The sequence below is a fragment of the Blennius ocellaris genome (genome assembly GCF_963422515.1).
Source record: "Blennius ocellaris genome assembly, chromosome: 8".
Lineage (NCBI taxonomy): Eukaryota > Metazoa > Chordata > Actinopteri > Blenniiformes > Blenniidae > Blennius > Blennius ocellaris.
The window spans coordinates 9,584,562-9,602,540 of NC_137657.1; the positions used below are offsets into that span (position 1 = coordinate 9,584,562).

At 40.5% G+C, this 17,979-nt stretch overlaps 3 protein-coding genes across 3 annotated transcripts; all 3 read left to right on the plus strand.

The window, feature by feature from the left end:
* Nucleotides 1-3,102: 3,102 nt before the first annotated feature.
* On the plus strand, nucleotides 3,103-4,931 carry gra (granulito; the record flags this gene model as incomplete). The annotated part of the gene is made up of 5 exons (XM_080501324.1): nucleotides 3,103-3,185; nucleotides 3,266-3,315; nucleotides 3,500-3,557; nucleotides 3,991-4,097; nucleotides 4,926-4,931. Exons 1-5 carry the CDS (start codon nucleotides 3,104-3,106, stop codon nucleotides 4,929-4,931), a joined length of 303 nt encoding a protein of 100 aa, XP_080357450.1. The 5' UTR covers nucleotide 3,103.
* Nucleotides 4,932-7,671: 2,740 nt separating this feature from the next.
* On the plus strand, nucleotides 7,672-11,742 carry upp1 (uridine phosphorylase 1). The gene is made up of 8 exons (XM_080501091.1): nucleotides 7,672-7,803; nucleotides 8,081-8,124; nucleotides 9,312-9,423; nucleotides 9,519-9,677; nucleotides 9,772-9,886; nucleotides 9,967-10,176; nucleotides 10,256-10,402; nucleotides 10,496-11,742. The coding sequence occupies exons 2-8, from the start codon at nucleotides 8,099-8,101 to the stop codon at nucleotides 10,645-10,647; spliced, it is 921 nt and encodes a 306-aa protein (XP_080357217.1). The 5' UTR covers nucleotides 7,672-7,803; nucleotides 8,081-8,098; the 3' UTR covers nucleotides 10,648-11,742.
* A 3,780-nt stretch (nucleotides 11,743-15,522) lies between these two features.
* Nucleotides 15,523-16,120, plus strand: stmn2a (stathmin 2a; the record flags this gene model as incomplete). Its single annotated transcript, XM_080501679.1, has 3 exons — nucleotides 15,523-15,693; nucleotides 15,789-15,980; nucleotides 16,061-16,120. The coding sequence occupies 3 exons, from the start codon at nucleotides 15,523-15,525 to the stop codon at nucleotides 16,118-16,120; spliced, it is 423 nt and encodes a 140-aa protein (XP_080357805.1).
* Nucleotides 16,121-17,979: the final 1,859 nt, after the last annotated feature.

Below are 17,979 nucleotides of genomic sequence, written 5' to 3' on the forward strand. Positions count from 1 at the left end.
ATGACTGCAAATGTAATCAATGGTCTGAACCTTTTTATCTTCATGTTAACCAATAAGTTGTAAAAACAATGGATCAAATATTCAACAGATCTCCTTGTGAAACCCCCCCCCCCCCAAAAAAAAAACTTTTTGTGTTTACTGTGTAATCTTGTTCAGGGTCACCAAACATGCATGTTTTTGAGCCGTGGGATTAAAAACTGGCGTGCGCAGAGCAAACGCACACACACACACACACACACACACACACACACACACACAGGAAGCTCATGCAAACTCCACACAGAAAGGACCGGCCTGCATTTGAACCTTCTCCCTGTGAAGCAAGAGTGCTAACCACTGTACCACCGTGTGCGGCCGCCACTGACTTTGAGGTTTCAGTCACTGGACAAAGGTATTATTTTTAATATGATCCGATATAATATACTATGCTATATTATCTTGTTGGTATCTTTTATATTACATTTCAATGATATTAGATTTAGAATCGCACAGGTCACCAGGGTGGCTTGACCCTCTCCCCCAGCGGATCCTCATGGTGCCACAATGTAGCTGCTCACCACAAATGATGGTAATGTAGAAAAAGGACATTTTTAATATAAATTAATACAATTTGTTTATTAGTTTCAAACATTAAAACTATATGGGACACATCTTCAACAGATGATAATCTCTCTTTTTTTTTTTTGAAGCTGTAAAATTTGGATTACATTTCTTTTTTTCTTTTTTTTAAATTAAAAAAATAAATTTTTAAATACATTGCAGTCATTCCAATGTGCTTTTATAGAGAAAATAGAAAAGCCCAACATATCCACATGAGCAAGCAGGTTTGTTTGCGACTGTGGAAAGGAAAAACTCCCCCAACAGGGAGAAACCTTTGCTGAAACCAGACTCAGAGGTGGCGGCATTCTGCGGACCGGTCAGAGGATAGAGGAGAGGAAAGGAGAGGAAAGACAGAGATAGACTTGGTGGGGAGATACATACAATACCCTTGTTAGTGATACATAAAAACATTTTTCATTATAATACAATAATCACAGTGATCCAAATATTTTTCAACTACCATGAGATTTAAACAGCCTGAGCAACAACAGAGCAAAAACCAAAATAATCACAACAATGATAACAAAAGCAAAAACAAAAGTCTGATATATTTTGTTTCCTGTCCGACAATAACATTGAATTTCTGCCGCTGGATGAAGGTGTTTGATGCATATTTACACATTCCCAAACTAATGGCCATATTCATTGAAGTTATCACAATTATTTTGTGACCGGCTATTCTTCAAGTTCCGTGAATTAAATACCCAATCTTTCTTTAATATTGCAAATAAAGCACAACTGTAACCAATCTCAATTGCCATTATTCCTGAAACATTACATTAAATACAATACCCTAGAACAACTGTCACTGTGGCTGTACCCACATGCATATTATTTATTTTTTTCACGACCAACTGTACCATTCTATATTGTAAACGCTCACTACCTCATGCCTCATACTGTTTATATTCATATTTTTGTTTATTGTTATTATTTAACGTTACACATGCACCGAGATCCTAATATGTTAAACATATCTGGCAATTAAACTGATTCTGATCTGTAAGTAGAAATCATGAAAAACAACAACAACATACATTTCATCATTTCATATAAAGACATTCATTCATTCATTCGTGGAAGCTGGACGTCAGTGTTTTTTACTTTGACAGTCAGCCGGGGGGAAGTGGGGGATTCCTTCTGCCTGAGGAGAGAGGAGGCAGAGAGCCACGTTGGGACCGCAGACCACACGGAGAGGTGACAATCAATACATCATAACTCTTCGTTTTTACTGTCATCAATTTTTCACTTATCAACTTTACTCATCAACTTTAATTCTCAGCTATTTGCTCGCGTTGGCGCATCTTTGTAGCTGCTAGCCAACGTCGTTTACACCGAGTTCAAACTTTTTTTTTGTTTTTTTCTGTTTCCCCCCCCCCCCCCCCCCCATCAACTGCTGTCAATTTATTCTCTCTGTAACCTGCTGGACGTGTTACGAGAAGAAAGTGTGTATTTTACGGTAGAAACACGACAAAGGTGTAAGTAATCGACCGATAAAAGTGAATATAAACCGCTAACTAGCCACACGTCGGTCCTCTGCTATCAAAGGCTTCAGGCTGGGTTAAAAAAAACAAAACAAAAAAACCACTTCTTTATCAAAGTCTCTCTTTCCGCTTTAGGATGACCAACAAATCACATTTATGTTATTTGAAGTCTGTTTTCTTGCTGTTTGTTCGAAGTAGAGAAAGTCTAAGGGGAGATTTTAGGTGTTGAAGAGCAGTTAGCTTACAGTCCCACCTCGTCTGTCCTCATCGATTTCCAAAACGTGGAGAATAATTAAAAAGTTTATTATTTCTACACTGTTGACACGCAAACGAACAGGTTTCAAACGTCACCAGTGTGATGAATGAGGCTACTGTGAATAGAAGATGCTGCAATCCTGAGTTTTGTGTTGTTTTTTTCCCCTGTCAAGCTAAAATTATGTAGACTGAAGTGTTAATGTTTTATGTAGCGTTGAATTAATTTAAAATATGGTACATAAAAGTTTAACTGTAGTAACGCGAGATGGCTAAACGTTGAGACAGATCAACTAAAGCCTGAGCTTTAAATTGCAAATCATTTTTCTGTCTTCTGACTTATTGTGGTAAGATAATTTAATTTTATCCCACTCCAAAACCCAAATGAACGCAAGTGTGACACAGACGAGTCCTAAAATCAAAACGTGTACCGGCAACTGATTACCTCTGCCTCTTTTCATAGTTTTCGTTGCAACTATACCAGCAATGTTGGTTCTATGTTGTCCAATACGGTTGGATGCAGAGCTATTATGTTAAATAATCTCCATCGTAGCATTTCTAACCCTCAGTTGTGGTTACTGCATGTAAACGTTACTTAATACTAGTGACCATTAAGTTTTCATATTGGATCAGGAGAAGCTGGGTGATGTCAGTGGCAGTTGTGCGTCCAGCAGTGAACGCTCGTGCTCTTTAGTGCGAGTACACATTGTGATGTGCATGGTCTTTGTGGAAACCTTGCGACGTTTGAACTTTACTGATGCTAGAATATGGAGGTATCGAGGAAAAGAACTTTCCTGAAGCACCTGGAGCCTGCGAGGCCTCTTCGTCGCTCCATCCACCTGGAAACCGGTGAGTAGCCGACGTCCACGTTCAGGTGTGTCTGTTTGAAATCTTCTGCGCTCAGAAGATAAACGATGTGTTTCACTCAGCGCCCCTGCTGGATGCCGCTGAAGGCACACAGGCAGTGTTGGCTCAAGAGGTAAGAAATCCCAAAGAAAAGTGTCGGTCTGCCACTATCCAGTAATAAATAAAAAGATTTTTTGACTCATTCGCCTGTTGAATGTCGAATTACATGTTCAGAGTGGAGTGTCTTGGTGGCAGTTGGTTCTATTTCAACAACCTTTTCTAACATTTATTCATTTACTTACCTTTTCTCTCAACAGATGACTGTTGGTATAGAACAGTTATATAACATCTTCAACCTGGACCAACCAAAAAAAGGTAAGATTCCAGTGCTTAAGTGATGTGAAACAGTGATTATAGTGGAGACAACTTCAGCAACACTTGTGTGTTGTGGTTTATTGTTTTCACAAGATTTTAATTTGTAGTTAAAACTGCTCTGACTGTGCTGCTTTAACTGGAAGTGAATGTTTATTTTATATATACTCAACGTCATATGCTTTATCATTACTTAACCTATTCATAATTTAAATAGATTTAGTTTACGTCTATGAAATCTTCAGAAGATTGTGAGTGAGGTGTTCTGTCCTTCGTTTCCACAATAACTTCTAACTTCAGTTTAGAAGCTCATGTGATGGTCGTACTGCAGTAATCCTGGGAGCCGCCATATTGTTTAGTATTCAAGAATCAATGGAAACCTTTTCGGTAACCGCAAACCTCTCATTAAATTCTTTTTCTGTTTTGTTTTTGGTAGGTAAAATATGTTACTCGAGGGAGTTTTTAATCAGTCTAGCAGGTTGTCCACAGGCCCAGACGAAACCACGCTTCTTGGCGGAGGACTCTTTACTGTCATCCATTCTTGTGAGTTTTGTCTTTAAATTCACGCTTCCTGTTGTGTATTCCTTAATTATTTGGACAGGATATTAGCAGCTGTAGAGTTTGGATGATGTTTTGTTTTTGTGCCGTCTTCACAGAGAGATGCAGGAGAGCTCGGCCTTCATGAGGTGCTAGTTGAAAATGGTGGAAAAGAAGAAATGTGAGTTTAAACACACCACTGACAGATTATTTTTTGGGGGAAATGGCAGCAGGTTTTGGCTTGATTTGTCTGTCCCCTGACTAATTCCTCCCTCTCTTCTCCCATCTATTCATTAATTTCCATTTCATTTTTTTATACTTGTATTATTTTTCTATGTTTCTATTATTTATATATATTTTTTATGATCATCATTATTTTTTATTCTTATTTATTTATTTAATTGATTATTTTTTTAAATTATTTTATTTATTTATGTTTTTATTTAATTAAATTTTTTGCCTGAAGTTTTGTTCTTAGTGGGCGCGTCACTTGCTTCCCTTAAGGTACAAGTGGAATTCGGGGATTGTTGGTGAGGGGGAAAAAAAGTAGTTTCTCAAGTTCCTGCAATAATGTTCCTTATGCTTAATGACCTCTGTATATGCAAGTCTTGTTTAAATCTGTTAACTCTCATGTGCTATTAAAAAAACCCCAACAACAACAACACTACAATGGAAACCTCATTCCAATCACAGTTACTTGTTTCGCATAGATCGACTCCCGTCGTGGACTGGCGACCTGTCCATAGATCACCTCCCGTCATGGACTGGCAACCCGTCCATAGATCAACTCCCGCGATGGACTGGCGATCTGTCCAGCGTGTCCCCTGCCCTCAGCCATAGTCGGCTGGGATCGGCTCCCGCGACCCTGCACAGGATACGCGGTATAGAAGATGGATGAATACATGGATGGAGTCAATTAAACTTAAGAGTATTAACGTACTCTGTCTTCTATTCTTCTTCTCCAGGTGGCGGAAATGAAGCTTGAAATCATTGCACAGGTCTTAACTGTCTTACCCAAAGATTGTTTTTCTTTGCTTGCCTTTCCTCTTTAATTTATTTAATTTTATTTGTGCCGTTGGATTTTGCATGTCATTTTGAGAGACAGTGAATGCCTTCTTGATTTTTACTTTTTCTTTCTCCCCCATAATCGTTTGAAGTGACTAGAGTAGCGACGAGAGTAATTTTTTTCTTGATATCTGAGCATTGCATGTTTGCTCTCAGTTTCTGCTGTGCAATAATTTCATTAAGTTATTACAATGTTCAAAATATAGTGTTATTGCATTCAGTTCAACGCCTCGCTCTTTCTTCACTTTGACAAGCACAAGAGGACAGTCGAACTTCATTGTAAACTGTCAACTATTGCAATAAAACTTTTGCGTCTGAATCCTTGTATGAGTTTTACTCAAAGAATAGAATCTATCAAAATTAATGTCCTCTCAAGGGTTCTGTTTTTGTTTCAGGCCCTTCCAGTTGAGATTAGCGCAAAGCAGTTTGTGGAGTGGGAAAGGATTCTCTCGAGGTTTGTTTAGCAAGGGAAAAAACCGAGAGTGCGATATAAGACACTGCAGCTCTCCAGAAAAGACGGTGGAATGGGTATTCCAAATCTAAAATATTACTATTATTCGAGCCAAATTAGGCCCTTACTAAATCTATGTAATCAACATTACAACGCAAGGTGGAAGGACATAGAAAATAATTTAACAGTTGACCCTCCAATTCAGGCCTGTGTGGGAAACGAGGAGATAATCCAAATGTCAGGCAAAGTAACAAATCCATGGGTTAAGTTTCAATAAAAAATTTGGAATACAATTAAAGTCGAATATAAATGATTGGATACATTTTGGATTGTCAGATGGGTTGCCCATGATCCAAATTGCAAACCCAATCAATTGGATGCTAGATTTAAAAATTGGGTAAACAAAGGGATTACAACTTTCTACTCACTCACAACAAAAGGACAATTAAAAGACTTTCAGACCCTTAAAAAAGAATTTGCTTTGGAACAACAGGACTTTTACAGATATTTACAGGTACGTAATTATTTTGAAAATTGTAAAACTAAACATCCATTAGACCTGGAGGATCCAATATTCAAAGAGGTACTGAGGGCTTATACAGGGGACTCTAATAAAGGTGCTGTTTCTCGGCTATATAAAGGTTTTCGATTAAAAAAAAAAAAAAACACTACTGAGTACGTCAAGGCTAAATGGGAAAAAGAAGGAGCTTGTGAAATAACAACAGATGAATGGCAGAGTTATTTTGACTCAACGTGGAAATGCACTAACTCACATATGTGGTGGGAATTTGCATGGAAATGTTTGTTGAGGTACTTTTATCACACCGAAGTTAAAAACATATCATACAGGGAAAACTGTGAAATGCTGGCGTTGTTTGGGGGATCAAGAAGCAAACCACTGCCACATGTTTTGGGGGTGTTCAGGGCTGAATAAATTCTGGGGGTGATTTACATAAGATAATGGAAGAAATATTTAACACAAAGCTGCCTAATCATTTTAAAACTTTCTTCCTGGGAAGAGATGTTTACATCCTTGGAAACCTGAATAAATATTTATTTAGATTAATGATAACAGCAGCAAAGAAAAACATCACAAGAAGATGGACAAACCCTGTCAGGGTTTTATTTTACTCTGAAAATAAGTTACAAAAGTACAAATGTAGTTTTAAAAGTAGAGTTATTTATTGCAAATCTTTATGCCTGTTAAATAGTGTCAACGCATTGTTTGTCTAAGTTATTTTTATTAAATGTCTGATGTACAAGACGAGATTAATCAGTCAAGCTGAAGAGATGTGATGAAAACACACATTACTACTAGTATGGTACCACAACTGAGGCATTCTGGACACAAAGAGCTACGCTGAAATGTAATTCAAATATAAGCTAAGCAGTGTTACGTATTTAGACTTGAGAGCAGGCTATACTGGATTCTAGCTTGTCTTTCCGTGGATCCTACCGGACATACAGTACATAGTAAAATAATATTCTGTGGCATCAGGTAAGCCAGTCGATTGACTTTCTGTGAAGGTGTGTCATTTCATGCAATGGTAAAAGTGAGCCTCGCCACCTCCAAAGTAGTGAAAATTTAACTTCCCTGATATTTAGACATGGATTAATGATAAAGAGTTATTGACTCCACTTGTGAAACGTTGCTCGTCTTTTCCCGAATTAAAGACTGATGTGGGGAAAAAGCTTGTGCATGGGTTTAGTTCAGTATGATAACAAAAAGTAGTGTATGCTTGTCATTTAAAATTAAAGACACATAATTAAGCCTTTCTCATAACATTAGTTCTGATAATTCTCATAAATGCTTGTTATGAGATCAACATTGTGCCGTTTTAACATCCACATATAGTGAGCGTGCCAGTGTGGACATCTGAAGCGTTAATTTTACATAGGAAACGCTTGAATTCCAGATATCCGTAATACATTAAAGGTTGAAGGCTCCTGCCTACGTGATCGCGAGCAGACCAGCGCAGGACGCCCTGCGACGTCGCTGACGTCACAGCATCGTGGGCCGGCTCCACGTTACGGTGGCGACGTCACATGTAAAGTCAGATGTGTCGGCGAGAAGAGAAGAACCGGAGTTGCACCGGCCGGTGAGCACAAACCTCTCCGCGACCTCTCGTCCACCCTGTCGGCTCTGCGTCTTCTCTCTTCCCCCCCGACTCACTCGCCCTCGGCTCGTCACTGGAGGTAATGATGAAGCTCGCTCTCGCTTTCGTTTCCTTCCTTCCGCGCGACATGAAGTGCTGCGCGTGCCGCCGTGAGATAAACTGTCAACACCGGCTGTTTTCAATTTGAAAGAATAAGTCCTTAATTGTGCCTCTCGAGGCATCTGTGTTTTATATGACCGGGATTCTCACAAACCTGTAAATACACGTATACCACTATAATGCATGTGTTATGAGAAGTCGGTTTTTTTTTTCTCTCCCCCCTTTGTTATTAATGAATATTCTTCGCTTGGCTTCAGCTGTCATCGGTCAGGAAGATGGATCCAAAGGACACCAAACGCAGGTGAGCTCCACAAAACATAACAAGTCAAGTTACAGTGTAGGTTCAGAAAAGTACAGTGCAGTCGAATAAGGAAACTACTGGGTGTGACAGGATATTCACGACATTGACCTTTTTTTTTTTCCTGAGAGAAAGGACAAACATGTCCCCCCCACCCCCACACCAGCATCAACCTCCTCACCAGAGGAACAGCACATTTAGGTCATTATCTAAAGAGCTGCCAGGCTGGGGGGGTTGTTGGTTTATAAGTTATTAACAATAACCTCAGCATCAATAGGATTAACTTCCTGTCTGCACTTGTTGTATATTATTGTATTACACTGCTCAGAGTATCCAGATGTAGGTAGTAAGTACACATCAGCTACAGTAATACACTGTTTTGTTTTGAGTGGAAACCTCCACAAATCTACTTTCGACTACTTGACTGCAAACATTTTATAATCTACTTGTTACAGCAAGTACATGCAGGTACAAGCATTTTGTGAATTACACTTTAGACCTCCTGAAATTATGAGCGGAATGTTGCACAATTTTATATCGCACGTATTTCACAACTTCCTTATTGACGGAGAATGAAGGCATTGTAGTTCAGACAACAAACTTTGAAAGTGTGATTTCAGCTTTCTTTTTGTCTTTTGTTTAAAAAAAAAAAAAAAACCAGCAGTGGGGAGTCGTGTTTCAGGTGTTTTCAGGAGTTCTTAACTCCACCCAACAATGACTCAGTGTCTTGCACAAGGACACTTCAACATTTAGACAGATAAGAAATCAAACCTGTATATTTTCTGATGGCCAAATAAATATCATTCACTTTTATTTTGTTCATCTTATCATGTCAAACTCATTTATATTTTTATATAGATGAACCACAGATTTTCTTTTCACAAATAAACACATTTCTTAAGTCATTTTATTAAACATTAATTGTCAGCAAAACTATTTTTTTTATTCCAAATATTTTCTCTTCCATGTTTTTGTCTTCTTATTCAAATAAAAGATCTGAATATTTGTTTCACCTCTGGATTTACTTGATAAACATCAGGTTTTACGCGACTTGAAAGATAAAAAAACTAATAAGTAATGTGTTTTTAAGCTCTCAATATATTGATCTATTTCTTCTTATTAATGCATTTTTGTTTTGGAAAGTTTAAATCAAGCAGTTCGTCACCGTCTGCTCTCTCCGTCTCTTTCAGCCCAGTGGACATACACAACCCACACCTGGACACACTGCAGGACGACATACTTTACCACTTCAGCCTGGGAACGAAGACTCACGACCTCCCCGCCATGTTCGGTGACGTCAAAGTAAATGATTTATTTTTAATTGTTGGCTCAGAGACGTAATCCTCACATTTATATCTCCTCGACAAAACAATTGCCTTTGTGTCTTCCGTTGACAGTTTGTCTGTGTCGGGGGCAGCCCGTGGAGGATGAAAGCTTTCACCGAGTACATCGCCGCTGAGCTCGCCATGGAAGACCCCAAATCAGAGTACCCAAACATCTGCGCCGGGACCGACCGTTACGCCATGTACAAAGTTGGCCCCGTGCTCTCTGTCAGCGTACGTGCCAACACACACTGCTCAGGACCGTTTCGTTTGGTCATAAGATCGATTGAGGAACCTGTTTGTGTCGTGTGCGTTTCTGCTTTTGCAGCATGGAATGGGAATCCCGTCTATCTCCATAATGCTGCACGAGCTTATAAAGCTCTTGCATCACGCGAGTTGCACGGATGTTACGATCATACGCATTGGGACATCAGGGGGGATCGGTAAGGCGATGTGGTTTTGTTTCAACTGTAACTCCTTTTATTTCACAACATCGTCTGACTTGCTGTGTTTGCTGCGCTAGGACTTGAGCCCGGCTCTGTCGTCGTCACAAAGCGGTCAGTGGACGCCACCTTCGTGCCCAAGTTTGAACAGGTGATCTTGGGCAAGACCGTCGTGCGCAACACTGATCTGGATGAAGGCCTGGCGGAGGAGCTGTTGCAGTGCAGCAAGGAGCTCAACCAGTTTCCGACAGTGGTTGGCAACACCATGTGCACCATGGATTTCTATGAAGGTATTTATATTTACATGTATGTCTATCGTTTGTTCCGCAGATCTTGGTTTTTCATTGCGTTTTCTGATGTGACCCTCAGGGCAGGCCCGCTTGGATGGTGCCTTCTGCTCCTACACCGAGAAAGATAAACAGGACTACCTCAACAAAGCCCGGGAATCCGGAGTCTACAATATTGAAATGGAATCATCAGCCTTTGCCGCCATGTGCAAGCTCAGCGGTCTGCGCGGTGAGAAATCACAACCATTACACCTGATTCATTGTGCCGAAACACAAGCAGTAGTTGCCGAGTTTCTAACAATACCTGCCTTGCTTTGTGCAGCTGCCGTGGTTTGTGTGACGCTATTGGATCGCCTGAAGGGGGATCAGCTGAGCAGCTCTCATGAAGTTCTCACCAATTACCAGCAGCGGCCTCAGATACTGGTCGGCTACTACATCAAGAAGCGTCTGAACCCCAAAGCAAAATGTTGTTGATTTTACAGGCCGTCACATACTTCGGCCCACTTTCTGTTGAAAATTATGAAATAGGAAATATACTGATGCACTGCTACATTCCTTTTTATTCTTCAACAGCCATACATTTTGATATTTCTACAGCAGCTGATAACTTTTTACAACTATACCCTCTTTTGTTGATTTTACACTCTTTCAGGTGTTAAGCTTTCGCAGGTAGGATAAATGGGAACAGATAATTACATTTTTGTTTTCTTGTGTATTTATCAATTTAAGTAAGCATTATATATGATGTAGCAGCTTATCTCATGTCATATTTAAGGTGGTGTTTGTTTTATACAAAACATGAGGTTTCTTGAGTCTGAGCATTACATTGGTGCCAAAGTACACCGAAATGGTGTTTGTTTCTTTAATGACAACAAATGACTACTTATTGATCGGATTGTATTTTGTTGGTATGGTTTGTTGTAGTTATTTATCATATTTTCAATTCAGGATGTAAACTATTATTATTAAACTGGATTTTGTCTTCCAGCCTTTTATTTCGAGACTAAAGCTGTAACCTGTCGAAAACAGATTAGGAGAGGATTAAGTGGCGCTCCTTGTGAAATAAAGATAGTATATTGCGTTGCATGGACTGTGATGTTGTTTTACACTCATACTCAACAAAGCATTTTAGAATAATTTGGGTGTGATCCGGTTTTACACAAGGAGAACTGTTACATACATTTGGCTTGTTGTATTGAGGAATTTGCTCTTTTAGCTTTCATGTGTGTGTTTAAGAGACGACCGTCGTCCCCAGGCAGAGTGTGACCAGGCTGGTGACCAACGAGAGTGTTATAGAAAATCTGACCTACATGTGTGGAGTCTGACTTATCACAGATGTCTCCTGTTCTCATCACCCCAGGACACTACTGATAATAAACTCATCAGGATTGTTTTTATTGCAGTTCACGATGATGTCTAAGAACTACCTTTGGGCGCCAGAGCCAGGCCTTGAATACGCTTTATATACGGAAGAGGGGAGTGTGCCGAAAGGAATGATTGTCATAATGTGTGTGCCTGTGTTCGCGTGAAGTCCTCTGAAATGTCTCTCTGTCACGTGTGGGAGATCTCCGGCTGTATGTCTGAATAAATTCCCCTCTCAGCATCTCAACCTGTGTTTCACTTCATCTTTCCAAACTCCGGGCTTCACTGAAGAGCAGCAAAATTATCCACCGCAGTGAGGGAAAAGATGCCCGTTTGCTTTTTCCACACGCCGATCAGGCTGGTTTACAATTAGTACCTCCATTTGCCTCAGCCATCATCAGCCATTAGGACAATTTACTGTGCGCCGTCCCGCTGTCTTACTGTATGTTCAACCTTCTCCTGACTCATGTCAAAAAATCTGCTGACCTAAGAGCAGCTCCCGCAGCCTTTCTCCCACCATCACTTGGGGCCGCTAAACGTCTTACATCAGCAGATCATCACATTCCTTTGAAGCACTGTGCCAAAGATTTATTCGATTTCGAGTGGCAAATGAGATCTGAGAAGGAGATGGAGAAGCATTGGCTTTCTAAGATTCTCTCACAATCACCTATTGGATGGTTTGACAACTATCTAAGGAAATCTGCCTGCAGTGGTTTGGCTCAACTGTTGTTCTCGGAAATATAATCAATAGTTTGTACTCTTTTAGTCATTGTGGTTCAAAGCTGCATGATGAGGCATGCAAATGGTGAGACAGAGGAGTGTGAGTCATTTGTAAAGTAGCGAACATTTAGGCATTGTTCGCTCATCTCCAAGATGGAAAAGTGTATTCGTGTCTTGTTTTATAATACCAGTGGTATTTTGGGCAGATTTAACATTTTTATGGTCAATTTGGATATAGGCACCCTAATAAGCTGATGGCAAAATTCAACTTTTTCAGTTTTTCCAAAAACAGAAATTGGATTTAGCCTTATTAAATCCCCCAAATTTTGTGTTCTCGTGTTACTATTGACATACTCTAGTTCAGACCGCATTGTAAGGCCTGGTGGCCACATGTGGCCCATTCGCTCCCTCAATCAAATGAAAATCACTGTTATTATTGTCTTCATTACTTTATCTTGTCACAATTGTTCATGTTATTGATCATCGTTGCATTATTAGTTTGGTGTAGCATAGCTGAGCGAGCCATTGTTACGTCACAAAATGTGTGTTTTTCTTTTATTTACTTATGTACTTAGCTTGAAATTTTGAAAAAATGTAGTCATGAATTCAAGACACAGATTCAGAAAAACAAAAAAATAACAATTACTTATAAAAAGCATGCAAAAAAAAACAAAACAGAAAAACTGCTTTTCATCAAGAGATGATTGTTATTTAGCTAAATTAAATTCAACGTATATCTAACAGTAGTGCTAACCACCCCTAGTCAAGTTTGTACTATACTATACTATACTATACTATACTATACTATACTATACTATACTATACTATACTATACTACAACAACAATCTATTAAACTCTGTATGTGTATTGTTTTAGAGGTGGATTGCATTATCAAGAATGACCACTTAAAGCGAAAATTGTCAGAAATGCCTCCGGCCATTAGTTTATCGTGGTGTAAATACACATCATGCACTGATGCGGGTGAACTTTGTTGTGCTCGTGGGTTTGAACAGGCCACGAGGCCACAGCCCCCGGTGACGCGCGTCACAGCACGGAGGAGGGTCTGCCTGCGCGCTCCCGTGCGTGCCCACCTCCTCCTGTCTGCTCTGCGCTCCTGCCCCGGTCTGTTCTGTTCGCTGACTCAGTGCCTTAAGCAGCATCACCGACCACCAGGAGACAGCTCCAGCTTCATCTGCGTAGAAGACAAAAAAGATCCAATAAAAAAACATCAGCCATGGCCAAGACAGCAAGCGGTAAGCACGTTCACACGGACGGATGGATGGATGGATGGATGAATGGATGAACGTACTTGAGACAGGTGCGTCCTCTCGGTATTGACTCCGTGTCGGCCCTGTAGCCTGGTGGCGACACATTTGTCGGATTTTCGGCGAAAATGTTGGGATGATCGTCACTGAAATAAATGAAATCGTTGATTTTGAGAGATTTCCCGTGTTTTTTGTTTTTTTTGGGGGTGGTGGTGGTGGTGGGGGTGGTGGGGGGGGGGGGGGGGGGGGCGCATTGTCTCAACCCTGGATTCATGATCGCCGCATACAGCACCATCTCCTCTATGATCATCTACATCTATCTAATTTTATTAATCCAAATATATTGTTTTCTTTCGCTGTGTAAGATTAGATGAGGTTTTGATATGAGCGGCCCTATAAATAGATTGCTTTCCCACGCTGCACCTGCGGTCCAGGCTCCAGCGGCCCCAGCATGCAGCATAATGCAGACGGACCCCACCCAAGATGCTGAGCCGACGACCATGTAGCCCACAGCAAAGCTGCGATGGCTCCATCTCTCTTACTTTCACTCTTCACTTGGCTTCAAATGAACCTCGACTGCTCGATTATTTATTCCTATTGGTTTTTAAAATTTTTTTAATTTATCTATTTTTTATATATATCCTGATTAGGATGCCTTGATCGGATCAGACACAAGGTTGCTCCCTCTATTCTTTCCTTTAGCTTCTTTCAGCTCTTCCTTGCCAAGGATGCACCACTGTAGTCTATTTAGAACAATGTTGAATTAAAAAAAAAAAAAAAAAAATCGAGAGCATGAGTTAGCACAAATATCCTTGCACTCGTGATGAACTTGAAAAGAAATGCATTGCATCCTGCATTAGTCATCCTTTTTGATGGACATTTATTGTTGTAGGCCAGACATTCAGCGATTTGTTTTCATGGGTTTGTGTGCATATATATATATATATATATATATATATATATCTGAAGCACTTGCACCTTCCTGAATTAAAAGCGGCCCATCTGATCATTTCGATGTAGGTCCTGGTGATGTTTGTGTTAATTATAGTGTGGATCACAGAGTAGTGCAATAGACAAGTGTATAGCGAGATGGGAGGCAGGCCAGCCCTGCAGCAAGGGGCTGCTTCACGCAGCCTTTGCAGCAGAGGGCTTAACAACACCAACAATCTCTAAGTCCTCTCCCAAGAGCCAGGTGGGCACTTTGGGTAAATCCAGGATAAGCATGAATAAAGTGACGGTGGTTTTACAGCAGGTCCTGAGGATTTTGTAAAAAATAAACAACAGAAAAAAAAACCAAAAAACAAAACCAAAACAAACAACAATCCCTGAATGCAATTAAAATAAGTTAAGATCATTAGACAGCTGTGACAACTTAATAACTTCCACAGATCTCACTCACCTAGTGCAAATAGCAAGAGGATATTGCACAATAATGGTTTATTTTTTTTAATAAATATGTCTTAGTTTAACAACTGAAATGTTTTTTCCCCCTGACAAAAAGAGACTCACGATTTCATCACACACACATTCCTTTAATGAATTATTAAGCACCACAGCACTCACATACACTTTCAACTAATCATTAGTGCAGCGTTAATCTTATCTGATTGTTCTATTCGGCAATTTCACTCTTCTTAAAATGCAATTCTTTAAGTTAAAAGCTTCACTGGTATCCATGATATGTTTTTGTTGTTTTTTTTTTGGTTGTTGCAATAGTTTGCTCCTTTTGTAAGTTTCTCACGTCTGCTGAGAAAAACCGCCAGTAAGCGGTGTGATGTGTTGATGTTCCCACAGCTTACAAAGAGAAGATGAAGGAGCTGTCAGTACTATCCCTCATCTGCTCCTGCTTCTACCCAGAGACACGCAAAAACCTTGTCTCTGACTTTGAAGGTAACGTTTTCACAAAATTCCCCATTGATGATCACGACTACTTATAGCACTGATGTGTTGTGGAACACTCGTCTCACTGGCTTCACCCTTCTAACTGGCTGACTTGCAGACATGGAGGTGAAACCTCTAAACAAGCGAGCCTCGGGACAGGCCTTTGAGGTGATTCTCAAGCCGCAGTCTCCGGTGTCAGACGCAGCTCACAACCTTCCCTCACCTCCGAAGAGGGACGTCTCCTTGGAAGACATTGAGAAGAAACTGGAAGCTGCCGAGGAGCGGAGGAAGGTGAGTATGTTACCTGCGTGTAATGGATTCGAGTGTTAATGATGCATGAGCCTTTATTTTGGCGACGTTAAAACCATTCACATTTGCATAAACAGTACCAGGAGGCCCAGGTGTTGAGGGCCTTGGCAGAGAAGCGCGAGCATGAGAGGGATGTGTTGCTAAAGGCCATGGAGGAGAACAGCAACTTCAGCAAGATGGCCGAGGAGAAGCTCCAGATGAAGATGGAGCAGATCAAGGAGAACCGTGACGCCCATCTGGCGGCCATGATTGAACGTCTACAGGAGAAGGTGAAAGCTTTATGGACCCGCACGCGAGACAAATCATGGCCCGCTTGGACACATAACTCACGCTCACTCTTTGTTTTCAGGAGAAACACGCAGCCGTGGTACGCAAGAACAAAGAGCTGAGGGAAGAGGTGACAGCATGAGCCTCGCAGGAAGTCCCAGTTTCCGTGATACATTTGGTTCCTCCCATCCAGCCCCGTCCTCTTCTCTCCCCCGCCCTCACCATCTTTCTGTAAAACAGACACTCAACCCTGGAGGCCGAGAGGTCGGCGGACCTCGCCATCACACCACGACACGCCATGCCACCAGTACTCACTATTACCAGTATTATCAGTGGATACAAACATCAATAACACCACGCACCTGAAGAAATGAATGGATTTGTTGATTTAGGAGAAAATGTGGGAATATGACATTTGTTTTGTAAATATAATTTCTGTTTATCGATCTATCTCTCAATCTCTCTCTCTCTCTCTCTCTCTCTATCTATCTATCTATCTATCTATCTATCTATCTATCTATCTATCTATCTATCTATCTATCTATCTATCTATCTATCTATCCATCCATCCGTCTATCTATGATGGAAGGTGAAGAACATACAAATGTTGTGCTGTACTTCACTGTATAAGTTGAAACATTTTGTTTGTCACTGATTAATGTTTCAGTTATTGAAATTTGACTCTACAACCATTTTCTTGTGAAAGCCCTCTTGGTGTTGTGAGTTGACAGACATTTGTTTCCTGACGATGATGATGATGATGATGATGATGATGTCACGACTGATGATGTTTCTGTGTCCTTTGTGCGACAAACGGCGGTTGGTGTACCCAGACTACAGAGTTCTCAAGATATCAGCGTATCTCCCACATTCGCACCGACTCTCTTCTCCTCGCGCACGCTTGAAATCCTAATGATATGCCAAAACCCATAGATTCCCAAATTGTCCACCTCCTCGGAAATGAGCTTGATAATGAACTTAACAGGTGCTTTGTAATTATTATTATTAAGAAGAATGTCTTTGCCCAATGGAAGCCGCTGTTTCTACACTCGCAGGCTCCCGCTCACCCTGACAGTTTCCATCCCATCTCCAGCCAAAATCAATAGCTCTGTTGAGAACAACAGTATTCGGGGATGAATCCTACAACTTATTGAATGTTCCGACCCCATACTGGTATCATGTATAGTGTCTTGGACAGTGGAATGTGCTGTTGCTCCCATCTTGATAGTGATAGTGTGAACATAATGTATGTCCGCGTGGGTGTGTGTGAGAATGCAGATTTACCTTGAGGCATCATTAGCGTCTTCTCTTGAGGGGATTAGATAGAGAATGGATGTGGGATGCTTTACATTCGGCACACTGAACTAGTTCTCTTTTTAATATACAGTATCACTGATATCTGCCTGCATCCTCTGCTGCTTGTGTTTATCCCTTCATATATTTCTCTGTGAAAGCTTTGCTGAATAAAGGTTTGGGGATCTGTCAACATGGCATGCACCATCTAATACTTGGGGAAGGGAAAATGTAAACTGCCAAATAAAAGAACCAGTTATCTACACCTCCTGCTATTCACGGTCTCCACCCAGATTCTTTTTCATTAAGGTGTCAGTCTAATGTGGTTTTTTTTTAAAATTATAGATAAGTATTGTTGAAGGATTTACTCTAAAACACATTCGAACGGTTTCCTGGAGGATTAGATCAGATGCAATATGATAATCCGCCAGCAGGAGGCAGTATCTTACTTATTTTGGACAAGAAGAGATCTGAGTGGACCCACTTCACACAAATGTATAAGATAGTCATTTACATTGACAAATAAATTGACCGAGATACGTCACTAGAATTTAAATCCTTCCTTTTTTTCTTTTCTTTTCTTTTTTTTTAGAAGAGAATCTTAAAAAAACTAATCTGAAAACAAGATAAACTTGATTTGTGGAGCTTTATTGGGGGAACAAATCCCAGACAGCAGCTGCCCCACCTGGAGGGGTTGCATAGAAACGT